The following is a 27,487-nucleotide window of genomic DNA, read 5'->3' on the forward strand; positions in this document are numbered from 1 at the left end:
AATGCTGTTTGTAAGACTGCTTTGCCCTCTCAAAATCTGTTCCCCCCAAATTATTTGGTTTCTAGATGACCATTTTTTAACAGAGGGCAAACAATTTATTTAATACTTACAAGTTCCCATTTGGCTAGGGATTTGCATAAGAAATACAGCTGTTTTGGGGATCTTTTAATTTTTAAAATCTCCAAATGGCCAGAATTTGCAATTCTGCCTGGATGACAGGACTCTTTTCAGGAATCATTTTGATGTCAGGTGTCGAACTCTACTCTGACAGCCAGAAGCATCTCCTTGCACAGCACGTTTAGATCAGGTGTGGCCAAGCGCTTTTCACTCAAGGAATGGAAAAGAGATGTAGGCTGTGCAGAGCGAGGCAATGAAACAGGTGGGAATGAGCATGACCCTTTGTTTCCAAGACGCTCCTCACCCCTAGCACTGGCCACGTTCAGAGGAAGAGGCAGGGTGATGCTTTGCTTCCATTTACTGTTCTTTCGGTTAACAGTAAAGGCAAGCCCTAAGACCGAGTTAAATCTGGACAACATCCAAAGTGCTTTCTCCTCTTTGGAGCAAGGTGGTGCATTAGCGTACTGCATCACGGATAATACTCCTGGAGACAAATGCGGGCTGCTGTAACAGAACGGGATGTTACACTAAGTACAAAGAAAGATAATCCACACATTTTTATTTTTCAAATCCCATTGACTACAAATCCTTACTTTTTTAGAAAAAAATATTTCCCTCCTATAGGTGGAACCTAAAACTTTGCCTCCAGACCTTGCTGATATAAAATAGCCCCACTCTTTTCAAGAGTCCTGCTCTTGGAGATGAAGACTGCAGGTACCGTCTCACTTTGCTGGCTTCTGGGGGCTCGAAGATCTGTGCGCAAATCCCAGCGAGGCAAATGAAGACTGTGCACAAAACAGCAAAACAGCCTATAATTTTCCAGCTAATTTTAGCAACAGGATCTCTTATGTACGCTTTTTGGTGTATATCACGCTAAAAATAGCAGGAAGCATTGATGTAAGAGAATAGCAGAAAGGATGATCTCACCAGGGCTGCGGGCTGGGCAAGAGCGGTGTGGGCAAGCAGAGGTGGAGGATGCTATGGATTACCTGCTCTCCCCTGAGCAAGACGCCAGCGAAATCAGAGTAAGATTGCAGCCACTATCCACACCAGATGAGGACAGTGCCATACTTTAAGTCTTTGTGAAGTTGGAAAACAAAAGAAAACTGATAGTATTTAAACAGCATCTCGTATTTAGGCTGCAGCGTCCTCATTCCCGCGGGGCTCGGCTGTATGGGGCAGCTCTGCATTCACGCCGTTAGCTGGGGGGTTCTGGGTCAAGGTGACAGACTACCCACTTCAGGTGAACCCCACAGCTGCCAGCACAGCACATCTACCTTCCTGGAGGTATAGGATGGCTCTGCAGCCACTCAGCCAAATTGTCATCTGAGCTAACAGGCTGCTAGACAGATTTCTCTCCTTTCCTATGCTCACTGACTGCTGCGGTCAAAGTGTTGGGGCAGCACTTAACTTGAAAGAAAGTAACCAGGGAATGATTTATTCACTACTTCTGGCAGTAAAAAAACACTAAGGGGCATCAAGCAAAATCATCATGCAACAGAGAAAAGAAGTGGCTCTTGCTTACACAGCACTGAGCAAAACTGGAACTCGCTGCCATGGGATGTTGTGGAGGCCAAAATAAAGAACGGGTTAAAAACATCCCAGCACACCTCTGAAAGCAAAGTCCACTGAAGGCTGTCAAACACAAAGATGCGAACAGAGCCTCTGGCTCCTGAAACCAAGCTGTTTGCTGCCAAAATCCGTGAGGCTGTACTCTGAAAAGCGTCACTGGATGCCTGTCCTGCTGTTGTATTCTTTCCTTAAGTGTCCACTACCAGTTCTTGTCAGAGACAGCGTACTGGGCTAGGTGAGCCTTCAGTCCTGCTGCGAAGAGCCATTTTTTCCACGCTGTGGGCAGATCCACAGTTTCTGTAGGCTGGAATGTGCTGTGCCTGGCAGCTGAGAAACAGAAAAACCCCAGCAGGTATCCAGCTCAATGAAATGAAGATCTCAGGACGGCCACTCACTTTGTGCAGAACCAGGGGAACGTCTAGAGCCGGTGTGGCAGACCGAGTGTGGGAAAGGAAACGAGAAGGAGAGACGTAACACGGTCTGCTTCCTGCTCCCGGTCCTGTACCGTCTTCTCTCTGTCCCCTAACACCTCTCACTGCGCATTTGAACTGGGGTGAAAACATTTCCTTTAAAATAAAGCCTGTCTTCTCCTCTAAAGCAAAGACGAAAACGTGGGCACGGAGTACAGTAGCTGCACTGTCTGCTACGCAGTGGAGTGATGGTTGTACTGGGAATGTTAATAAACAGTGCCGAGAGCAGGACTTCTGCAGAAAAAAGGGTGTATGTTACATCTCTCCCCCTCTCCCCTGTCTCATGAAATATTTACACAGCTGTGCTTTGTAAAATGTGTAGGGGAGTTTTTTATTATTATTTTTTGGTAATTTATTTACCTAAGATAGCCCAGCATCTGTTTTGCGGTGAGCTTCTTTCACAAAGTTTCACAGTTGCCTTGACTGATGCAAAAGGAGGTCATGGTCCTTGCTCAGTGATCCTAAAACCATTTCTTTCAACCACTTCGCCATTCTACTTGGCTAATTTGTGTTCTGTTCTGTGTTTCTGGTTTGTCCTCCACTTGGAAATGTGCATTCCTTGGGGAATTGATCTGGCTAGGTGAGTACTTTAGTTATCTGCTTTATAAAATGCAGAAGTGCACAGGAATTTGCAATAATATGCATCATTTACTGGCTCTCAATATGTACTGTATATTGGCTCTGAAGATTACTAATATTTTCCAGCTGCCTCCAACAAAAAGAGCTCATTGCAGTCTTCGCAGTGGGTCCTTTCCCATGACTGCCTACACAGGTGATGAAGACTTTTCCTGTGTCCTGAAGAATTAATAAGCCTGAACATTTCTGTACCAGCAGCATACCACAGGAGATAAAATATTGCTTCTGCTTCCCAAACACATTAGAAAAAGCAAGTCTGCTGATCTCAACTGCTAAGACAGCACATGAAAGGAATGCAGTCCATTTCCTAACCAAGATCTAATCTATAGAAGAGTTTATAGATCCAAGTCAACATCCTGCATTGGTCCCAGAAGCAAACAAGAAAACTAGTTCAACTTTTGGAAGTCAGGTACAATACTTCCAACGTGTTTAATCCCATTTTGCAATTAAACAGTCTCATGCTGCACAATCAGATGATATTCAAGGATAACTGCATCAGAGCAGACCCGTCTGGAGCTCGCAAAGATTCATGTTTGACAGACGCCAGATCAGCAAGAAATGCAGAGCCATACTCTGAGGGTGCTTCTGACCTTCGGAGCTCACCTCTGAAAGGACGTAGAAACTGCTTCTGTCCCAATACCAGGGAAGCTTCTGGTTTTCACTTGGTGTCAAAAGCGAAGCACAAACTGTATCACTGCCTGCTTCACGTGCATATGTGGAACAGAATGGGCGGCAGAATGCGGCTCAGCCAGCAGCGACGCCTGAAGAACGTTAGGTCCATGGACTACCAATACAGCACTCCCAGCACAGCAATCCCACTGTCACCAGGAAGCGTCATTCCAACCTCTGTCAGGGGACAGTTTTCTGTGCATTAAATCTTTCCTATCAATCTGAAAAATGATTCAGATGACGCTCACTGGGTGTGGACCCAGAAATAGCTCAGGTGATCTTACGGTTGTCACAGCACACAGAAGATCTGCTTTTAACTTGGTCATTAAAGCCAGGGAAAATAGTATGTATGGATGATGCTAGCACCAGGCCAGTCGAAAACACAGCTTTAATTTGAGATCTGAATTGAAACACTTTCTGCGTTTTTTAACTCAGCACTCCTACAGCTTCATATCCATTTTTAAATGATGCATTTCCTGACATCTGGAATTAGATGCAGGAGGCAGAGTCACAACACTGACTGACCGACTCCTCTGGGACCATGCTGCAGGGATGTTCTCCTCAGGGGATTACAGCAAAGCTGAGGCATGTGCTCTAACACTTGCATGGGATTATTAATTTTATTAAAAATGGAAAGTACAGTTTAGGCTGAATCTCAGGGCCAAGTTTGTTGTGTTGTTCAGTGTCTGGAAAAAAAGGAGCCTCTGAGGGTTGTGAAAACATCGAGGACTTTTCAGTCTGAACTGACTTTTCGATCAGCAGTTCCTTCCCCACCTCTAGCTTCCTTCCATGATTTTGAGACAGTAACGCCCGCAGCACGGCATGTTGTCACAGGTCTCACGCTGCTGCGTGAATTGCCAGAGCAAAACTGAGCTATTGATCCAGGGGTAATGTGCTGCTCAAAACGACTACGTCTGTTAGAGCAAATGAGCGGTGTTAATCATCTGACTTGATGAACGCTGTTGCAAAGGACTGACAACGCCCAAAGCCCCATTATTGGCCTGCTGCATTTCTCCTGGCTCACAGCAAGTTCTTGGTTTCTGCTGGTTTTGACCAATTAGAGTTGAAGTTCTCCATTAAGGTACAGTTCTGGAAAAGTTCCGTTTAAAATAAACAACAACTTCTATTGGTGAGTAACTCATCAACTATGCAGCAGTCTGATTGTGACTGCCTGGCAGGGAAACACACACATTTTGTGCAGTATCTGATAAAAGATCTATAACGTGCTAACACAAACCTATCATGTAGCACCTGTGACTAACAGATTGTGATATCAAAGTCTTGATGCCTAAGTGCTCCTGTAAATGCATTAAACTTTTAGCGGCAGGAACTGTAGACTGCCAGTGACAAGGAGCTGATATGGTATTTCAGTAAAAGTTGATAAGTGTTATTGCTCTTAGAAGAAAAGAAAAATCTTATGTTCATGAAAACCACTGGGCAGCTTGTGTTTTGATGGGATACTGTAATGCAGAGAGCAGGGATAAGGGAACACATGGACTCTACGAAAGCAACAAGACATTTAAGAAAAGCTCTGTATTCTGCAGTAGCTGGAGCTCCTTGAAGTATGCTCCCATTGTACATTTGGCTTTGGGCATCTGCCTGTTCACTTGAAACCAACTTTTTAGACGGCGGCGTGCACCTGGAGCCATGTTTAGCTCCATGTACCAGTTAATGGAAGCTTGAAAGGTGGCACAGGCCCAAGCACGCTCTGCCTCTTGGCTGTGGAAGAACAAGGATGTTGGAAGGCTCTGTAAGAGTGGGGAAAAAATGTGGGAAACTGCATATAAAGCTTTGGAGATAAGAAGAAGCGTGGGTCTGAATGGGAATGGGGAAATGGGGTGAAAGGGAGCAGGAGTCCTAGTCACAGTACACAGTCTAACAAAGCTCAGAAGAAGTTCTTCAAAGAAAATGAACAGTGGAAGTTTGCATGAACCTGGGAGGCAACAGGTTCTGTCTGCCGTACTGCTCATGGCAGTGCTTAACGGCACAAATTAGCTGGATGAAATTCTCTCTGTTGTAAATGAAAATGTTCTGGCCACCAGAGAAACATGATCCGTTTCTGACCTCCCATTCCAACAGCCAAACTATGCCGTGGGCTGGAGTTTGTCTGGTTGCGAAATGTTCCCACTGTCTTAAGATATTAAGCTCAATGGAGGAAAAAATGGCTTTGGTGCCTGTTGATAGATGTGTCAAGGTATGTAATGAAGCTGCTGCACAGGCAGGTACAAGCTCCATGGCTGTGTGAGTGTGCTGTCTGACTGTTCTTTACACACTGAGAACTGGAGGGCAAGACAATGTCACATCTGGGAAATACTGAGTAAAGATAATTGGCAGGGATCCTGGATGCAGACCTCCTCTGGTCTGAGGAAAAGAGATGTTCCCTTGGTTTTGTCTTTCTTAAGTAGGTCTGTGCATATCCAAACAGTTCAGCGTAAGGAAATGAATAAAGATCATGAAATTCTTGTGTCTAGTTACGATCCAGTGAAAACTGCCCACTACAGCAAGTCACTGAAAAGTAGTGCCAGAGAACTATTTGATATTGAATACTCCAGGTCTGAAGCTGAATGTTTTCCCAGTAAAAAGGGATTATTTTTCTATTCCATATTTTGTATAATACATGGTTCTCATGTTTTTCATCATATTTTCTACAGCCAGTCCCTTGAACCACTGGCAATAATGCAGTACAATCATCGGAATCTCCTCTGAGCTCTGAGTTAGTGCGTGGTGTCAAGTCTTTCGATGAGCCCATAGACCTCTTGCCTGAGGACAGATCAGATGCACTCTGCATCACTGAGGCTGGGACATACTATACATATTTTATCTTCTAGGTAGTGCCAGGCAACAACTGTGTTTAGGGCATAAAGAACACGTAAAGAACACAACCTAGGACTTCCCTTATACCTCTTTCTGTGGCATTTCCAAGACATAATTCCAAACAGACTTTGAAAACAAACTCTTGTGGTCATCTGATCTATGCCTGAATGAGTCTTTGACAAGTGTAAGTCATAAATGAAAGTTTCTTAGTAAATATGGAGAAGAAGTTTTCTTGCATGCTGAGAAATCTGCTAAGAAGAAAGCCCATGCCAGATTTACGAAAAGGGTTATTGAAACAAGAGTTTGGACCGGTTGCCTGCGTGTTGTTCCATAACGAGCAATGGGGAGAGATGTGGTACCATTAAGTTAGGGGTCACTGTCACCGCAAGGGAAATACTCTAAAATAGGATCTCAGCTCCTCAGCTGCACAGAAATCGCTCAGGAATTATTTTCAGACAGCCCCATAGATGGTGGCATGAGAACGAGCAGCACTAGCCTGAGTGCTGTAGTGAGCAATCATGAGCTGACTTTAATAGCATCTTTACTACCAAAGACGTGTCCAGCAGGCTAACAGGGAGCTCTCTACCTTACTGCAGGTTCATATAATATTATCAACTTCATAAGCCCCTGGAACTGTAAATATGTCTTTCAGTCATGCAGTGCAAGTGTTATTACTAATTCCTGAAGGTTTCTGCACTGAAAATCTCACTCGGTTCCTCAGCTTTTCAAGGTGAAGACACACAAAAGGCTAGCACAGCATGACCGGCAGCAGAACGGCCGGGGTGGAGCTGGGGCAAGGGAAGGTCGATGACCACGGCATGAAAAGCCCCCTCAGTCTTTCATGGAAGAAGGACCACAGAGCTGCACCCATTCTGCAGATGGGTGCAGTGCTGTAAGTTGGTCAAGACCGCAAGTGAAGCAGAGCTAATTGTCCCTTCAGATACCTCAAGAAGCACAAGGAGTACAAACACGTATCTTGCCTGGGGTTACTGTCCTCTAGGGAACCAGACTAACTTGTGGAAAGACAAGTGCCAGGAAGATCTAAGCAAAGAAACTAATAGCATACTGTGAATTAGCATCTTAAACATTTTTTCCATGCGACGCGGTAGAGATACAATGGAAGTAGAATTGGCAAATACCATCCATATGCCACACTACAAAATAACTGACAGAGCATAATGTGAACATTACTCCTGGACTGAACCAAGAGAATGCGTTTAAAAAAATGCAGAAGTGGAATACTGCTATACATTAACTCAATCTTCTTTTATTATGGAATTAAAAACCTTATACCTGTAATTATGGCTTATCCCCATTACAAGCAGAGCTGCCACAGAACTGAACACAGGCCAGCTTTGTACGTGAGGTCAAAGACAGTGTGACGGTGCCTTATTTTCTTACTAACATCATCTTTATCCTCTCTTGTCCTTCTTCTCAGTTAACAAGAGTTATGTACCGAAAGTGCTGAGATAAAGTAATGGTAAGGAGGATACCACAGAAGGTATTTGAAAAGCAGAAGTAATTTACTACATGTCTGCTTTGTTTTACTTCCTAAGCCTTCCTGTTGTGAAAGGAAATTCATCTTTTCTGGCAGACTCCAGCCTTTTTAGGCCTGAGAGCTCCCCAGGAGCTTTCGAGTGCAGGTAAATGGATGTGAGACTCAAGGAGTACAGTACAAGAAAGATGGAATTAATGTTGGTTTTCGCGTTGGCTGTCACGTCTGACGTATAAGAAGAGTGCTACATCCTTGCTTGCAAGAAGTATCTACATGTAAGAAACACAAGGTTGAGTCCTCTGCTCATTACTACGGGTCTGAAATGCCGCCACTAGAAAGGTCATGTTGCTGGTGGGTGAAGCATGTAGGATCTACACCCAGCAAAGTCTCCACGTGAGACAGATGTCAGGGTGTTCCGAGCCCCGCGCTGTGGAAGCGCAGAAGAAGGGCTGTGGATGGACAATAGGTGCAGCCGGTACTCTGCACGCAGCGGAGACCCCAAGAGTAGGCACGGGGGAAGCATCCACTGCCTAATCTAAATAGCACACAGAGTGGTTTTGTCCTCTTCTGTTCTCCTGCCAGTTTGCACATATGTTCTGAGTATACAGCCTGCCCTCCAAAGACCACTTACAGGGGCAATCACAGGGAAGCAAAGCAGGAAGAAAGTATCCAGAAAGAGAATTTGTTCAAGAGAAAAAAATGGAGACAGATGTAGAGCGACTAGTCACGGCTGGCGGTAAATAACCCTCTGCCTGGAGTGCTCTCTTTCTCTAAGAGGAGTTCATGTATTCCATTTCATATTTCCTTTCTAGGAAGTCAAATCTTTGCTTTCCTAGCATTTGTTCTTTTTTTTTTTTTCTCTCCTCTATATAATTTTTCCCTTCTGTATGGTCTAAAATTGCCTTCTTATTTTCCCTTTCTCTTCTACACTGTGCTCTCTTTCAAGTGCGACATTTCTCCGTCCTCCCTCTCATGCAGACCTAACTTCCCTGCCCTGTCGCAGGCAACACCTTTTGCTACAACCCTCTCACAGCCTCTGTGCCACGAGCACTTCCCTCTGTCTCTACATCTGCATAAGCTTACGGGTGCTTCACACCTGCTCCCGCGTTAGAGTCCCCACTTTTTCTCATGCGCACACCTCAGAATTAAGCAAATGCAAGACACACAGACAGAATATTCATCCTCTCGCTCCCATAAACCTGTCAAGGCATATAGGCCAAGAAGCTATCTCTGCATAAATCTAAATCTCCTGTGAGGAAGCAATCTACTCAAAGGCAATAAAGCCAAAGGATATATTATTATCTTTGGTGTGGATCCTACTGGGCTGGGACGTTGGCTGCTGGCTCCTCTCCGAACTTTCCTTCCCAGCCAGCACAGCCATCCCACAGACAAGTCTAAGCTTCCTTTCCTTGGTTTGATTTCCTCCTCCCGTTGTTTGGCTGGTAACCCAAAGGACAGGGTTTAATTATGGAGTTTGGAAACCTGGCGTACGCTACTCTGCCAGCACAGGATAAAACATCAGCCTGCCTTCAGAACCAGCATCATTCTGCACTGTTGATACCTGCATTATCCCACGCAGCACAAAATGAACCACGTGGAAGAAATGCCAAGTCAAACAAAAAGATGGTTTTAGTCTTTAAACTTCCACTGTGAATTTCGCTGAGAAAAAAAACAAAACACCGAAGCTCGGACATTATTGTGTGTTAAAACCGTGCCATCATTTTGACTGCAGATTGAATAAACCGCAAGGCCTTTTTCTGGACAGGAGAGACATCGGAAAGGATGGGTCTGAAATAGGTCCAGGCTCCAAAGCTCCCCTCTCAGAGAGGAATGCTGCAGCGAGCCACCGGGTAATGCAGGATGTTAACACCATTTGTATGGCTTTCAGGTGACCAATATATTTTCTAGGCAGATGCCCCACTGAAGACTCATAAAACATCTTACTCTTCTGGAGATAAAGCACCCATGTCAAATACAAAGGGCCAGACGTTCATATCAGCCCACGAGTGATTTCTGAGGTAAGGCAGGGCACTGTGCACCAGCACCGCAGCAGGAGGTGTCCCTCAGCGGGGAGCACCTTGTGCCACTGTCACCCTGGCATGAAAAGACACTTCAGTACTGTTTTGTCCTTCACCACCGATGAGCTGTGGCTCTTCAGGTAATGTCTCTGCCAGCCGTGCTCTGGCAGTGACCCTGTTTTACAGAGAAGCCGAGGCAATGAATCCAGAGGAGAGGCTGCTGGAAAGCCACGGCAGAAGTATTGGGGTGGGGCTGCGTGGATCTAGCATAAAGATGGTTTGAAAGTGCATCCCACACAGGCAGGATAAAGCTCTTTTTCTTGATAGCTGTGACAGTGATAGATAGCTTGGTGAATCTGAGCTATATCTAGTTGGTACCTGGCTCGAGTCCCTGATGTTGCAAGGTGATTTCCTGCCATTTTACAGGCAAGACTAAGCAGAGTCTGGAATTTTTCTGTAGTAAGTGAGGAAGGTAGTGAGGAAGGTCATGAGGAAGGAAGAACCTTCTCTTCTCTGCCTTGTTCTTGCCTTTCAGAGCACCTCAGGAAGTTTGACACGGGCCGTTGTGCTTCTTCATGATGGACACCCAGTGGTGCCAAGAATGGTGGAGGGGCTTGGAGGTGTACAGCTTTAGGTACTTCTCTTGTCCAGCTCAGCAGCTCAGTGCCACCATCTAGTTAGGACTTGGATGAGACAGAGGTGTTTTTTCCCCCCCGACACGTGGGGAAAACCACCAGAAGTGACAGCAAAATGCATAGCCAACCTCTGGCTGTTGCACAAATGGAGAACATTTGTCATTAACAAAGAGTACCCCAAACTTTGGGGGGAGTTAGCCCCCAGCCTGACAGTGATGTAGAAGCAGTGACCCAGTGAGCTTTTAGCCATCTGTGTCTGCAGAGGAGGTTGCCATCTCTCCCTTTCAGTGGGCGCTGAGCTTTTGTTCGTGTTTTTGCCGCTCCATGAGCAGACTGGTTCAGTGCAAGGTGAAGCTCTGCCTTACATCATCTGGAGCCTGGAGCTGATGGAGGGAAGAGCCCCTGGTGCCCACCGAGCAGGACACCTCACTGAAAGCACCAGAGCCCTGGGGACGGCGGCGGCAACACAGTCACGGGGAGCCTGGCACTCGTCTGCCTGCAGGTCCACCCTCTCCTCCTGCCAAAGTGCCACATCTGCAGTCAATAAGGGCCCACAAGCTGGCTCCTCCTCATTAGAGCAGAGAGGGCAGCTGGCCGGGGATCCTCCGAGGGCTCCCAGGCACGGGAATCAGTCCCCTCCCAGTCTGGAATAGCCCAAATTTGGTGACTTTCTGGGCATGCTGTAAAGGACAGCTGTTTGACAGAGTCTCCAGAGAAAGCTGTGGGTATGCTTTCTACATGATGAAGGATATAGGTGGCTGGCCAAGTGCCCACAGAACTGATTTTAATGCTGTTCAGGTTGAATTTACGTTTCTGTGCTGTATAGCTCACACACAGTGCCCTGGACAAGCATGTGTTGTTTCCAAACAAACCAAAACCATACTATTTTAAATCCAAACAAACAAGAAAGCAAAAAACCTCCGCATTGCGAAAGATCCTTTGGGCTGTTTAGAGGGCCTTCTCAAAACTGGGAGGCTGAAGATGAAAGCACTGCTGGCTTCCGTTTAACAAATAAAACTGCTGTTATTTTTATTGGCAATAAATATTTGAATATTTAGCTGTAAGCAAAATTGAGGTATTAACTTCACCTATGCACGTAGCACTGACCCAGAAAAATATTTTCAATAGTATTAAGCACCCAGATGATCTCAAGTTAAGTGATCGATGGACAGTTAAGTATGTAACATAACATAACCCAAAAGATGATCAACAAGAAAGATCACACACAAAAATTAACTGAGAAAAGGCAGAAGAGCTGCTTCCTAAACCTTGTGAAATGTAACACCTTGTGATACCTATTTTGATATGAAGCCTCCAATCACAGTTCATGGTATTACAGAATAATAAACCAACTCCTTCTGCAAGTCTCTTAAAAGTCATTATTCAGTGAGCTCAAGTGTTGTATAACATGTGAAAAGTCCTTCTACTTTCTGTAAGTTTAGGGATATTTATTTAAGCAGTATAACTAGGGCACAGTCCAGACAGCTCTTGCTTTTTGCTAAGCAATTGTCACCGCTATCCCAGAACTGAATCTGGACATTTTGATAGAAAAAGACCGCCTATCTTCTGCTGCATTGTTTAAATACTTTGGATATTTGGCCAAAACACAGAAGTGACACACTACAGAAACATTCACAGCTGCAGGAGCAATAAAACCACTACATTAGACTGACCTTTTGTCAGCAGAAGTTACAAGATGCTTAGAACTGATCACCTTTCTATGCAGCATTCAGTGTATTCTGATAACAAAACAGAGCAGCTGGAGATCAGGTTCTCGGGCTCCTGAAAGCCGTGGCTTACCTGGCTCCACTTCATGCCATCCACTCGACTGGCTGCCACTTCCCGGCGAGCGCCCTTGGCTTGTATAGAACGGCTCCTCACCAGGACTGTCCATCTCATCCTCCACAGACTTGAGACGTTTTGTAGAGCTGAGGAAGCAAAACCACAACAATAAATACTCTGCGTACAGGAAAGAACAAAAGCACTTTTGCTGGGACAGATCTTGCTAGCCCTGCTGGAGACTAACCTGGTTATGGAAACTGTAACAGGTTTAGGGCCCTGAGAAGGGGAAGGTATGAGTTCTGCACAGCCATCCTGCCCACTCAGCCTCCCAGCATCCACTTCTTGTTTCTCATTTGCTTCGTTGCAAATGACTAAGCTTCAGTGAGATACAAAACAACCGCTCACAGAGTCCAGACTGAACCCCACAACACGCGTTAGTTTAACTAGAAGATAGTTTAGCATTTAGGTTTTTACAAATCAGAAAGTAGGACATTTTTCAAAGCACACAGAGGTCAATAAAAAGGCAAGAATTTAATTTGTATTGCATGATTTTTGCAATTTGAATGAATACGGCAATGACATCCAAGACTTATTGTAAGTGTCAGATTTTTCCACAGCTTATTCAGAAAGACAAATTGTTTACTGGTTCAAACTTATATCTTCAATCTATTAACCGTAGTCATTAAATTAACCCAGACTTCGGTCCCATAAGAAGAAGCGTAGACAAGTGAATGATGGAAGAATCCATCCTTGGTTCAAATGTTCACATTATCCTACAAGTATCAGCATTTTACTCCACAACTGTGTTCCACCAAGCATAAACAGCTCCCAACAGGTATCTCTGGCCAGCGTCAGTACTAAAGGATTCCCTGGAGATACATCACACCTCCCTCACCGAAGGCTCCGGAGACAGAAGAGCCCTTTCAGGGGTCTCTGGTGGCCCCTGACTCAGACTCCAGCACTTCTGCAGGGAGAGGATCCCAAAGCCAAAGACATTCAGCTTGGCTCTGTTTTCTCTAATGAGTTGTACAGACTGCGTGGGGACGTTACCGAGAATTTCTCTTCCGAGTACTTTTCCAAGGCTGGGTCAGCTCACTTTTTTCACCAAATCTGTATTCTATTAAGACTTAAGGCATTCAAGAACAGGCTCCTCTGTGTAGGGGGAACATATTTAACTGACATAAAATATTCCACTGCAATTTCTATTGGCTTAAAACTTGCAGCCTCTCCGCAGCTGCCCACACGAAGCTCTGCACAGGTAGGAGCTGGTGGGTATGCAAAATCAGTTTGTGAGAAACAGGAAGAATAAGTCTTGTGGTATGCGTGGAATGCAGGTTTGGCCATTCCTTAATTTAGAGAATTGTTATGTGTCAATAGGGGAAATTGTGTGCATACAATATAATTACCGTCTGATAATTCTGCTGAGTCTGTGTATTTAAGGAATATTTTTTTTTTCTGACTGGGAACAGCCTAATGAGAGGAAAACAAACATATTACCAAGTTATTAACTACCCATGCTTTTTATAATTAGCTCCTTATCTGTGGTAGCTATTTGCAGAAGAATACAAGAGCAACAACTGAGCTCTTAAGTAACATTAATAACCTCACTTTTTGCTTCTGGAGTCACGCGTAAATTCTACCTGAGAATGGGGCTAATGATGAGCACTGTAGGGTACGCAGTTTACACGCAAAAAAGAAAGAGCACAAAGTTTTTAATTGATATGTAATGGGAATTGTAGTCACCGAGCTTCATAATGTGCACACTAAGTGCAAGATGTAGAATGCTGTTCCACTCACTGCAAACTGTAAGAAGTTATTGCTAAGAGCCTCTCTTTAAATATATTTTTTTTAAATAAAAACAACAGCTATATTCAAACTATAGAGACTTTTTACGTGTGTACTTGCATACTGCAAAGCTGGTGGCACTGCAGACTGAGATAAAAATGTAAAAGAACCCTGGGCTGAAGTTAGACTTTCTTGTCATGTCTTTGAAATAAGTGATCTATTTTGGCTGTGGGGGAAAAAAATCAATCTGGTTCCTTAATAGTGTTCAAGACTACTAGAATGACTGGGCTTGTTTATAAATCTAATCTCACGGATGGATAAAGTGAAAGGTAAAAAAAAATATCATTGTTTGATAGTTGGCACCTAAATCCAGATTAAAATCAGGCTGGGTAGTCATCTGTATTAACAATGCTGTTTTCCAAAGGCTGAGTCACAAATTTCTAAATGCTTTATGAAAACTAGAGCGCATTACAGGCCAAGGTCCTAAAACGGTGTTAGTCTCACAGGTAACACTTTTTACGATAAAGAATGCATATAAGTCTATCTTAAGACTTTCCTGCTAGGACAAAGTGGCACATCTCAACACGCTCCAAATTCTCTTCTGACACAAGTAACAACTCCAACAATTCCAGCGGAAGTCCTCCTGATACGCTGAGATACGAGCCAGAAGTTATACAAGTCAACGCAGCAGTTTTTCTTCAATGCTTGTACATACAAAAAGAACTTTAACAGCAACCCAGCTGAACATTCAGCTCTGTGAATCTGAACCAGCTCCACATCTTGAGGCCCCCAAACTGCTTGTCAAAGAATTTAATGGTTACTTTCCCGGATGAGTAATGATGCTGCTCTGGGTTTCCAAGTAACCTGGTAGTAGGCAGAGATTAAATTACCTGGTAGAGGATGTGCTAGGTAAAGACCTCCTCATTGCTCCTGGGCTCATGCTGTAGTATGAAGAACTTTCCAAATCTGAGAGGGAGAAATTAGGGCCTGTTCCTGCAGCTATCGGTGCTGGGGAAACAAAAGAGATTGTAGTCAGTAAGTCATGTCAATAAGGCATGAATTGCACTTCAAAATCACTTTCTTCTTCCTCATGAGTGTGTTTAGTTCCACAATGAGAACAAGTGGGATGTAGAAATTGGGAAATGCTAATGGTAGCTGGCATTGCAATCAAGATGTATATTTTGTCAAGACTACAATGATCCATGACATAGACTCTTTCTTACATTCCTCCAAAGGTATTCTTTTCTCAAAAAAAAACAAACCCAAAACAAAACTATTATGGCAAGACTTTCTTTAAGCACTGCTTTTCTATTCATATCACTCTAACATATAATGAAACTTGTTGCTTTTGCTTTTAGGACAACATTGCATCCATTGGCATAGTTACAAATAGCCTGCATCATCCCTGTAGTGTGCTTGGCATAATCTATAAGCAGTATAGGCAGGGAAACAGACACCTCAGGACCTTTGGTGTATACGTGATGTACATCCACAAGCACAGAGGTTACAAATGCTCCTTGGAGAAAGCACAAAAGCAGATGAGAAACCCGAGTTCTTTGCTGCCTGCAGACATCTGAGCTTTCCTCTGGCCTCTCCTCCAGCTAAATCATGGCTAGCGATACACGACCGAAAAACTTTTATCCAGCAGTTAGCTTCCCCTGCTCACCGCTCATTACCTTACCCGGTATCTAAGTTTTATTGTACGCAATATGAATACCTTTAATTTCCCTGTCCTAGAGCCTTGGATTTACATTAAAATGTAAAGAATTCCTACACACCCTGAAGTTTGCAGGCACAAGCCTATGAACTCCATGTGCCTTATTCTTCTGGGAACAGAAAAGGAACAGAGCAGTTTAATGTTAAAGTCAGCCGATAATGCATTTTGCGAAATGCCACCACAGGGCAAACGCTACCATATCCACCGCTGCCGTTCCAGCGCTGTCTACAGGACAATACAACTTTTGGAGCCGACAATTACAGATCATGATTTTCTCCCCCGTTTCAGCCCCATCTGAAAAAGGACGTACTGCACAATAAAACGCAGAAGCTTGGCCTGGAACGTATTGTCTGAGAGCCTTGATTCACAGCAACAAAGGCGAAGCAGTCTCAATGCCACACAAGGAAGCCGAGCCAAGTTTAATCTTGGGTCTGAGAATCTGGCCCATTTTCAAACATGAAAAAATCTTTCGCTCCGACAGGGCAGGAGTGAGGAAATGAAGACAGGATAGCTCGTATCACCCAGCTAACATGTCTGGGCTGAGACCTGGGAGTGCTGCCATTGACTGTAATGGGGCCAGTATTTCACCCCAAGTCTTGAGGAGCTCACAACATCAGATTTGAGAGAGGAATAATGCAGCTTTGCAGCTGCCTCATCATCTCCACAAGACAATTAGTTGTTGTTTGGCAAGGATCTGTTAAGAACGTCACTGAGACAGAAAGGGAACAGACTGGATAGCCATGGAGTTTTAAAAGCATGGGATGGAAAATACACAACGCCATTAAAACTTGAGAAAATCTGGAATGATCATTAAAAGGAATTAAGTTGGGAAGTAATTTATGACAAGAACACTCAAATCCTTTGTTATCTCCTCTTAACTATCATACGCTTCCTGCGCACTGGGTACACGAGAGGGTGTGTTAACAGAAAGAAAGAAAAATTAAACCTAGTAAAATTAACTCGTTTTATCAATTTGTGCTTTCTGCAACAGTTTCCTGACAGCAGCTACGAGAGGCTGTAAAACTGATGAATTTGCATGGAAAAAGAAACCGGTGTAAGTAATTTGTGTAAAAGGTAACACGGACATGGACTGCTATAATTCAGACACCCTGCAGATAGCAGACTGCTGCAGTGTGAGCAGTTATGGGTTAGAAAAATGACCACACTGCAGTCAGTCTGACTTGAATGGAAATCAATCATAAAGGTACTCTCTGCAGCTTCTACTCTACAGTTTTCAGCAACTTCCTTGCCAAACAGATTTGTGCTCTGTAAACCCTTTGCTGATCAATTCCTCTGCACCTTCTACCTACCGAAGCCTAACTTACCGGTTAAGCATACTATTTTCCAAACAGGAACATAAAAAGGCAAGCACTAAATTAAAGCACCGTTTCTTTCTGAGGCACGATGAATTTCCTCGCCATTGCAAGATTTATGAAACAGTTTTACTCCAAAGAGATATGGAAGAAAAACTGGTATGTGGATAACGCTTCTCTTCGTTCTCTCACCCCCCTTCTGTTCATCACTGTCTCCCCAAATCGTGGACGTTTCTGTTCTAACCCTGGAATCGTCCCTATAGGAAAATGAATCTCCAGGCCAGGGGTGGGATGGGAACAACGCGGTGCTAACGCCGTGGAAACTCAGCGCAAAGTAGAAAGGGCTAATCACACAGTAATTTCCGCCCGGGTAGCAAACACGAAGGATGCTTTGTTTGTTACCAGCCAAACCACCTTGCCACCCTCCAGAGCCTGTTTGCGACCTGAGGGTTAAGGAATGAAACCCGCCTCTGACAGACACCAACAGATCTGAGCAGCAGAGGTTAAAGTGCCTGTGGTGACCAGTACCTGAACGCCCTCGGCAGTGCTCATGCTCGGGCCACGGTCCTGCCACAACCACCTCCGGGTCTCTGGCCCTGGAAGTGCTGTGGCAAACGCTGCACAGGGCTAAGCTGTTCTGAAACCCCTTTTCCTGCCAGGCACATACTTGGCACCCGTCTTTCAGCAAAGGGTATTTGTACCTGTGCTTGCAGTTGCCCCATTTACTATCACAAAACGCAGCAACGTATGGTGCCCGCTCTGAGACTGTCAGGAAGAGGTTAATGCTTTCCGTCCGCATGGCGGAAGGTCGCTTCCTCTTCCCAGCTGGAATTTGGTGCTTTCTGTCTCTGCTTCAGAGTTGAGCCACTCCTCGCACCTCTGGCGCTGGGCTTCGGCTGCAGGGAGCTCACTGCCTGGCTGCAGCTCCAGAGACTAAGCAAAGGGATCAAAGTGATGCAAACTGTGGCAAAACTCTGTCTAAATTAACCCTCGTCATTGCAGCATGTGACAACCCCCCATGCCACCTCCCTACACCGCTGCTCCTGCACCCCAGGACCAGGCTCTGGCCCCCACCAAGCAGCAGCAGCTCCACTCCAGCACAGCCTGCAGAAACTCCAGGCCACCGACATTAAAAACACGCCGTTTCCCCCCCCGAAGAAACCCTCTGCAGCAAAGTGACCTTCTGACACCTTGGGAACATCTCCCAAACAGGAAAGGATGTCAGGAATTGCAGTTGCGACTCATAACAGCAGTCTCCACCTCCATGCCTGCATCAAGCTGTCGGCTGACCCCGGGCTCCAACCTGGCGGGGGGCGAGGAGGAAGGACCCCTCTTCCCCTTGCACCCAGCCCGCTGCCGTGTGCCGCAGGGTACCCAGGCAAACAGAGGCCGGCCTCTGCTCCCATCGGAGCTGCTGGCATCACAAAAATCCCTCTGCACGTGGGACACGTCTCCCTGTCTCCAAGGGGCAGGAGAAGCAGGCTGCCCGGGAGGAAGAGCCCCCAGCCCGGGCGGACGGGTGGCCGTTGAGCTGGGGAGGGATGGCGGGCATCTCGGCCAAGCCCCAGCTCCGTGCTCCTCCCGGGGATCCGGGCAGCATCGCCCCGCTGCCAGCCCGCTCCCTCCGCTGCAGCCTGTGAGCTCAGACCTTCACCCGAAAGGTCAGGAAAAATAACAGAGAAATTAACAAAAAGCCCTCTGACTTAACCCAATTGCAGTATTTATTTTGAAAAATTTATTGAATTACAGAGCAGGAAACCCACTAAATAAAACCAGCCAGGCTGGCATTTGTCTTCCTTGGAATATGGGACTTTCTTTCAGTCATGTTAATATTTAGTTTCTCTTTTTTCCATTTTTACGTATTTATTTTTACAAAGGGGCTGGGATGTGACTGAGCTCATTACACGTGTAACAGTGCAGCGAAGTGATAATGTGTTTAAGGTTAAATGGGAGAAACACGACATTTGGCTAATAAACTTTTTCCTGTGTTGTGACTCCATAAACAAAGGGAAGCGCACTGCGCTGCTGCCGCTGCTGCCGCCGCTGCCGCTGCTGCCGCTGCTGCCGGGAGGAAAAGGGGAGCTGCGCGGGGCTTTTCTGCAGGGCCTTTGTTTCCTACACGCTGTATCGTTAGATTCAAAGAGGTTTTGCCGAATACAACAGATATGAAATGTGTGATCTTCATTTTAAAATTACAAGTACAGCCTGCTATTGACCATCTCATTATGCTGAGTTCCATTTATAAACATAGCTAACCACTAAGTTTATAGAGACTTTTTGTGCTGCTTTAATAGGATATTGATCGAGAGCAAGGTTTGAGTGGACTGCCATTGAATTGTGTAATGGCATACAAAAGGCAAGGTCACGGCAACTGTTCACTCTATGCCTGCAGTCTATTTTTTATTATAATCTTTTTTTCTGACTCTCATACCCAAGCCCAAACAGTATGTTTTGGATAGCAGCGCTTTGCTAAGGAATATAGAGTATCTTTTAAATGTTAATTTTCATGCTGCTGACTTTAACTACCTTCACTACTGTAGTGCTTAGTATAGCAGAAAACATACAGGCTGCTGTTTAGAGAGAGCTGTTTTATTACGCCCCGGCTTTCAGACACGTGCTCTGCGCGGAGGAGAGCCGCTTCCCCTCCGCTGGGCTACAGGAAGGCAGCAGCATCCTCCCTGCCCTTTGCCTGGCCCAGACCCACGGCAGGCGCCGGGGCACCCCACACCTTGCCACAGGCATCCAGGACGTGCTGGGGCCGGCAGGACTTTCCCTGCGGTTCGGTTTTGGCTGTACCTGCCATGGGCTGAAAGGCGTGAGGAAGCTCTGTTTCCTTCGCCGCACCCATGCTCTGAGCCCGGAGCGGCGAGAATTACTTTCATTTCCAGCACTCAGGGCGAGGGCAGCTTCAGCCCCTGCCTCCATCGTGACAGCAGCTCCTGACCAGGTCTGGCACCGGCCCCGTCCCGCAGCCTCCGCGCTGCAGGATCCCCAGCTTTCCAAAACTCCTCGGCCACAGAAGCACCTCTTACCCGTGGACTTCGTGTAGCTGTCTCAGGGACAATTCGCTGGACCGTTTGTGTGTTTAGCGGCGAGCAACTGCATGTACACCTGTGTGCTTGTGGTTTCACTGGCTCGTTGGAAGGACTAAAAGTCACCCCACTTGCTCCGTGCAGCTCCTTACTGCGAGCAGCTATCTTAAAACTCGAAGCGTGGCACTTTCAGTCCAGGGCGCAGTCAGAATTCCCTTGTTTATCAGCATGAAGAATGATGTCATTTTGACAAATAACACAGCACAAAACAAATATGTTTGATTTGGCTCTAGCCAATGTTCATAAATCCTAAATCTTTCTTCACATCCTGGGCAGTGCAGTTCAGCTGGCTGCTTGCAGGACCTCCAAGGGAGGAGATCTTCCCAGCAGCTCTCTGCAGAAGAGCACCCGCTGCCGACTGAAAGCCGAGAGGGGACCAGCGCTCCCCGTGCCCCTCTCCCCGCTCCAGCCTGCCACGGCCCTGCAGCCGCTGCCGGGCAAAGGGGACTGTACACTCGGCATGGCTTGGCACCGCAGCCACCCCTCTGCCAGCACCTTCCGCAGAGGGTGTTCGCCAGTGCCCTGCAGATAGCTGCACACACTCGGTGGAACATTTTCCTAACAAGGGTAGAGAGGGAGAAGGTCTTGCTTGGCCAACAGCTGGCTGTCAGCTCACAAAACTTGCACATCTCCAACGCTTCTGCTTCGGAGCCTTTTGTCGTCAGCCCAAACCTCTCTAGAGGTGGAAGAATGAAGTCTCTGTTATCTGCAGGGGTCTCCCCAGTATCTGGGGTGACAGACAACACTTAGAAAGCAGCTCACACCCTTTCCCTGCTAATAACGCAGGAGAACTGACAGCAGGGTCTGCAGCATTCACAGCAGATGAGGTGGAGCGGGGACTATCTGTTTTTCAGCTGAACATTTATGATCTGCTTTCTCCATTTTACTAGGCTCTGCAAGACTCAGCAGCTGGGTAGCATTCCGAAAGAAAATCTGCATCTCTGGGACTGAAGAAAGCAAGTTTCTGTTACCAAAACAGTCTAGACTTGTTCAATAGCTCAGAGAAACTGTGATGATCAGCACTGATAGGCAGATAGATAATGGTAACAGCTGACCTTCTGCTTGATTTATTCGTTCCCCCAATTTGCATGACGGAGACAACTGCCTATTACTGAGACTCCTTGTCATGCGGACCTCTGGGAACTTTACTAAATAAACCCGGTACATAACTGCAACCAACAATATTTCGTAAGAGTAATTTTAGATAACAGCAGCAAACCACAGGCCTGTTAAAACTGTGGGAAATCACTTCTTGCTGTCATCATATTATGAAAAGCAAGCACGGAAAGGCACATAACAGTGGGCATACACAAAGATGACCTCTTTGTAAAGCCAACACAGAGCATGCTCAGGAAGGCAGCAGAGACTAAACGTGAGGGCCCGCTATGGGTAGGCAGGCTTTTTCCTTCCTAGCCATGGTGGCTTCTGAAGGAGCAATGTAAAACCAAGAGAACGGACCGAGGACACTCTGGTTACTCAAGCTGCAGACTGTTAACAGCTGCTGGTGGGTCTGGGTGAGGGCTGTTCAGAAGGGGAGCTCCCCAGCGTGAAAGTAACCCATGGACTGGTCTCAAATCAAGGCACGGGGACACGTAGACAACCCACCAAGCGTTACATTGAAAAGCACACTCTTTAAAAGACCTGCCCTGCCAATTTAAGCAAATACGCATCAATTACTTTGTTTCTCTGTTGTGTTCAATAATTCTTTGAATATAGCATGTGAATTCAAACCGACTTCGCTGGGAATTTGTTGCTAGACTCTACGCTAAGCATATCCTACTGGGTAGCCACGGCATGTCAGGCTGTGGGCTTCTCAGACCTCCCAAAGTAAACAAGGTTACGGCTGGTCAGTACATGTCTGGGGCATCTCCAAGGAAAATCCAGGGTGCTATCAAAAGCTGTGTAGCTAAATCAGTCGCTGGCACTCTTCCCTCTGAGTCAGTTCTGAAGTGATATCCCGATATGCTTTGGGGACACTATTTTTGGTAGAGGTGCTGGCTAGTAGACAGAATATAAAACTGAGGTCTTGACCTCCCAGGATTATTGAAGAGCCCATGAAAAAGAGTGCAAACCCCTGTGTCTGGAACAGATAAAAGCTGAATCGTTCACTTTGCCCACCAACACCTCCCTTCTTACTTCCGATAAAATTCATGCCTGTCCTGCTCTCCCTGCGTGCAGGTGCCCTACCCTTGGAGGTGGTGCATTTCAACGGTGAGCAGAGGAACGTCTCAGACACCGTTCATACTTTGCAAAACATGCTGAATGCTAGGATGTCTGATACACAACATTTTAGTTTAGTTACCATAAAATGTAACGGAAGATTAATAGACATGAAACCTGATGCTCCCGAGGTCAATGCCAGGCTCCCGGGGGGGCTGGGCCTCGGGCTGGCTGTGAAGCCTGAAGTCCTCAACGGGGGCACTTTCCTAGCAGCTCTGTCCTGCGCACACATGAAGCACGGCTGACAGAGTCCAGAGGCAGTTCTGCTGCGTAGGGCTCCTACAGCGAAGATAAGATTGTGGCGAAGTGGGATGCCTTGCAGAGGGGGAGGGTGAATCCTTTGGGCTTCAAAAGCCTTTTGCTGTCACACTGAAATAAAGTGCCATAACATGGAGATGTTCAAAGACGGGCGATAACTTGGTTTTGTCCACCACGCTGCAGGTACCAGCAAGCTAGTGTCCACAGTACAGTGAGTTAGGTGTCAAAGTTCCTATTTAAGCACTTCAGTAAGCGAACTGATTTGCAAATGTGCTGAGCACTCAGCAGCTCCTCTTGAATTCTAAGTCCTCTTAACTTTGTCCTTCTCACAAAATTCCCACCAGTTGTCAGGCAAGGAAACTCGGGAGAAATGTCTGCCTCAAACTTTTTCTCCCTCTGTCTTTCTCTCCAGCACATGTAACTCTGACATTGATGTATCTCCCACTTGCTATGCTTTCCTTGCAGCATCCCATTTTTGAATATAAGGCTGATTTACTAGCTAGTGCAAGTCTTTCCGCAAGAGGAAATAAAACAGGAAAATCCTTACAGAAACTCAGTGTTCTGACTCAAAACCACAGATTCCCTGCTAGGTTTGTGCCAGTTAGATTCCAGCCCCAGAAGGACTTAAACTACATGCTCAGAGCCAACACACAAAGAAATATTCCTGCCATCTAGGAGGAGAACCATTCTTTATCACTGGCTGTGCTAAAGAGGCTGGTTACAAACCCCAAGGTTTTAAAGGGGCACGCAGTTGAGTGGTTCACCTGGAGCAGTGGTAAGTGGCGACGAGGTGATGTTACTGCACAGCTCTACGCTAGCTGCAGAAAAGATCCCCAAAGGACTGGTGCCTACAGCCCTGGCTTACCAGTACTCTCTCCTTGGACTATCTGGATTATGTCATAGCAAAACACAATCAATGCACCTTTGATCAATGGAACAGGGTGGTGACAGGTACTCTTAATTCACTGCTGTTAGTGACTATTGACAAGGCTGTAATGATCATGCTGCAGTGTGTCATTCTCGCTGGGGGCATTAGCATTCTTTAAAGGTCAAAAAACAAATCCTTCTAGAAGACAGAATTCCATACAGTTAAGGGAATACGCAGGCCTTGCGAAATCAAGCTGTATGCCTCTGCACAACGGAGATTATCAGAGCTGAAGGTGGTACAGTTGTTGGCATTCTTAACGAGTTCATCAGTTTGCAGGTGTACAAACACGTGTAGGCATGGCACGGATGAACACAACGTGCAGATGCGGCGTAAGAAAATTTCTGGGCCGATGTGCACAGATGATGTCATTTCTAGAGGCCTGGTTAAAACGCAGTCCTTGGACCCTGCAAGGGATCCACCAGGTAGGCTGATCTGTGTAGGCCTTTATCTGCACTCTGATACAGAGTCTGCCCATTTTCTGCTGCGTACCAGATGAGCTTTTCAACTTGCACATGCAAGTTGGCAGAATTAAAATTTTTTAATTTACTTTCGAAAATTGTGCTATTTTATTTTCCCACATTAAAAGATGCGGCACAAAACCACTGTCCACTGGCGGGAAGCAGGGAGAAGAGACTCTCAATTTTCAAGATGCTGTTTCTGAACTGGGGAAGGGGCACGATAAGAATCAAAGAAAAAAACTGGGATTGCAGAAACCACATAAACCGGCCACAAAATGATACTTACTTTGTGAGACTCTTACTAGCTCAGTCACACTGAAAACACCTGATGTGACAAAACTGTCCTGGAAGCCCAAATGTCCTACAAAACAAACAGAGTGAGAGAACTGCGATTAGCTTTAAGCATTTAATGACAGTATTCTCAAATACTTTACTTTCATTTAGACTTAAAATGTGACATCTAATTTCCCACTTAGCAGTAATTATTGTTTATGTAGGTGGGTAACTAGTCATACAGCTATGTAGGCTGCTTTGTGGTTTCTATCTGGAGGTTAGGAAAGCTAACATGACACATCAGCAGGGAGATTTTTACATGTTAAAGCATCTCAACAGGAAATCTGAAACAAAAGAGGCCTATTTTAATAAACGGTTACCTTGGATGACCCCTAATGACTTCACAATTGAAATGAAATACTGTACCTAGGAAACAGACAGGACAGCTAAGTTCCATAATCGTTTTAAACATTATTCTCTAAAGAAACATCTGATCAGGATTATCTACCCATTCATTCAAACAAAATAAGATTTAAAGATGTACTCTTCATTTTCTAAGGTTACACTAGGGAAATCTTAAAATAGCAGCTGGTTAAAAAAAATTAAATTAATGCCTTTCCCAGAAAAAAAAATTCCTAACATTTAAAACTAGCTTTTGAAAAGAAAAAGAAATCTCTGCATAAGAAAATATTAACTTTGAGCTTTGGACTCCCTTTAGGAACCAGGGCGGATGCTTCCACGTTCACCTCCCTTGTGCAAGGAATGCCTCTACACTTGGTATCAAAATGCTACTACACTTTACATAACGGTATTCTCCTTCTCCTTCGCAAACATGCCTACCACCAAATGTTCATTTAATTTTCACGGGTATGACCAACTAAAAAAGGAGCAGCTTTTGGGCTGCAACCCAGTGTAAGGCGGGGAGTGGTTCACAGCAGTTCGGGCGGGACGTGTCTGGACTTCGACGAGAGGTCTGCGGTTTGTCGGCCAGACTGACCTCCTGCCTTTGAAATCAGGGTCAAAGGAGAAATCTCGGGATAAAGAGATTATTAAAAGAACTGTAAAGTCCTACTTGCCCACAGGATAAGTGGCATACCTTTTTAGGTTGTCCTACTTAGAGTCGCTGATTCCAGTGCACGCGCACATATATTATTGAATGTTTTGTCGGGGCACCATCTGCTCCGTTGTTAAGTGTTTGTCAGATTCAGTACAACTTCCCTGCGTTCAGTATCTTCTGCCATACCCTGCGCTCATCACGGCAATACCTGCGCACCTTCCTACAGTGGCCAGAGCAACAGGACTAATGCAAGCTGTGTATTTGTTCTCTGTCTTTCTTTTGGGTTTGTTTAAAAAACCCAACATATCCCATTGCCATTTCTACCTGCAGAATGGGAAGTAAAAGAAATACATCTTGTGTGCAGGATATGTCAGGGAATGTGTCAGGGAAAGCTTTGGGAGAGGGTAGATTTAGATTAGATATTGGGAGGAAATTCTTCACCATGAGGGTGGTGAGGCCCTGGCCCAGGTTGCCCAGAGAAGCTGTGGCTGCCCCCTCCCTGGCAGTGCTCAAGGCCAGGTTGGATGGAGCTCTGAGCACCCTGGGCTGGTGGGAGATGTCCCTGCCCATGGCAGGGGGCTGGAACCGGATGATCTTTATGGTCCCTTCCAACCTAAGCCATTCTATGATCCTACGGTTCTGTGATCTGGAGGGAGGTCAGCTGTTCATCTCCAGCCAAGTCCTTCCAAAATCTGCTCCTGCACAGAAGAACTTCCCTGTTTCTGTGAGGATCCTACGGTGCCAGATGAACGCAGTCACTAAGCTAACAGACTTGAGACAAGTTTCTACATCAGGCATGTTTTTATACTTCAGCAATAATGATGAGTTTTCAAACTGTGTATATGTATATCTTTGGGCATCCTTGTGTATGTGTGTATACATATGTATTATGTACACAAACATATAAATATACACAAATCTGTCATGCTCCAGCTGTAGATAAATGTACTATAAAATATTGAAATTGATGCTGAAATTCAACACAAACAAATTCCTCAATCTGCAAACAAGGTTTTTATTTACATCAAGAGAATAAATTTTTCTCTACTTCAAATGAAAAAATGTTCTTACAAGCTTTTATTTTTCCTTATTTTCAAGTTAGAAATAGCTCTCAGATAACTGTAAATGTTTTTGCCTGATCTGCTTTACATTTTACCATAATAAAGGCGATGACTACATCGTTCTGCTTTTTAGAAATGGTTGCTGGCCATACGCAACGTGTGTTCATTGACAATTTCCCAAGTATTTTTAATATGAAGATCTACTTCTCATATGCTGCAGCAGACCTGCCTATTGAATTAAATGATCTGTGAATTAAAAATAATTCTCTTAGGTCTTCACTGAAACCACTCATGTGCCTAAAATTAAGCATATGCTTAAGTGCCTTGCTGGATCAGGGCCAGGACGCTTACTACTCCGCAGAGCCCTTCCTCGGGAAGCCAGTCTATGCCATACAACTTCTCACACTGTGCTCATCATGGCAGTAGCTGAGCAACTTCCAGAAGTGCATTCAGCAATGCTACGAACATCTGTCACGTGCTGGTTTTTCCCAGTGCACCATACTGGCTCTGCCCTGGTGTCCACTTCCACCTGCATCACCCAGGCAGTGTCCTATCGCACCAAGAGTGAAGGTGAAATTGAAATATGGAAGTGAAAAACAAATCACAGCTACAGCAGGACATGTGGCAGAATTTTTTAAGGGAAAGTCTAAATCCCTCTGTAATCATCCAATAAAAATAAGACTGTCACACGGCTGACTGCGTTAGCTGAACCTAGCAAAGACAGTAAAGCCAGAAATTAAAACGCCGTAGGATGGTTTTAAATACACTCTAGCTCTCAGGGTTGCACAGGGCATGAGAAAAGTTGAATAAGTCAGCTTGGGCCTGCTAACTTCATTATTCTTCTTTTGCTGGGTATACCTGAAATGTCCACTTACTTCTGTAGGAATATTTCTTATGCGTGTACATGTAATAGTAATCATTAAACAACAGCACGCAACAAGAGTGATTCGATTTTCATCCTTCAATACTGAAAATAAACATTTCACAAATGAAAGGTGAATTTCACAATTCTCCAATTTGTTCTTTACTTATAAACATTAGGAAATCAGGGACTCATCTCGCCAATCATTAATAACATCTTGATTCCCATAAAAGCAATGCCCTCGGCTTAGAGCTG

The 27,487-nt window shown here is 45.3% G+C and overlaps 1 protein-coding gene across 15 annotated transcripts in view; it reads right to left on the minus strand.

Moving 5' to 3' along the window:
* The window catches only part of NFIA (nuclear factor I A), a 361,042-nt gene that overhangs the window by 67,289 nt on the left and 266,266 nt on the right, over positions 1 to 27,487 (minus strand). For all 15 annotated transcript variants that reach the window (XM_075424357.1, XM_075424356.1, XM_075424358.1 and 12 more), the window contains 3 exons: positions 24,266 to 24,340; positions 14,884 to 15,001; positions 12,227 to 12,354 (listed from right to left, as the gene is read on the minus strand). In XM_075424357.1, coding sequence (XP_075280472.1) covers positions 12,227 to 12,354; positions 14,884 to 15,001; positions 24,266 to 24,340 — 321 coding nt within the window. The remainder of the gene's footprint in view (positions 1 to 12,226; positions 12,355 to 14,883; positions 15,002 to 24,265; positions 24,341 to 27,487) is intronic.

This window comes from Opisthocomus hoazin, chromosome 6, assembly GCF_030867145.1.
Source record: "Opisthocomus hoazin isolate bOpiHoa1 chromosome 6, bOpiHoa1.hap1, whole genome shotgun sequence".
Classification (NCBI taxonomy): domain Eukaryota; kingdom Metazoa; phylum Chordata; class Aves; order Opisthocomiformes; family Opisthocomidae; genus Opisthocomus; species Opisthocomus hoazin.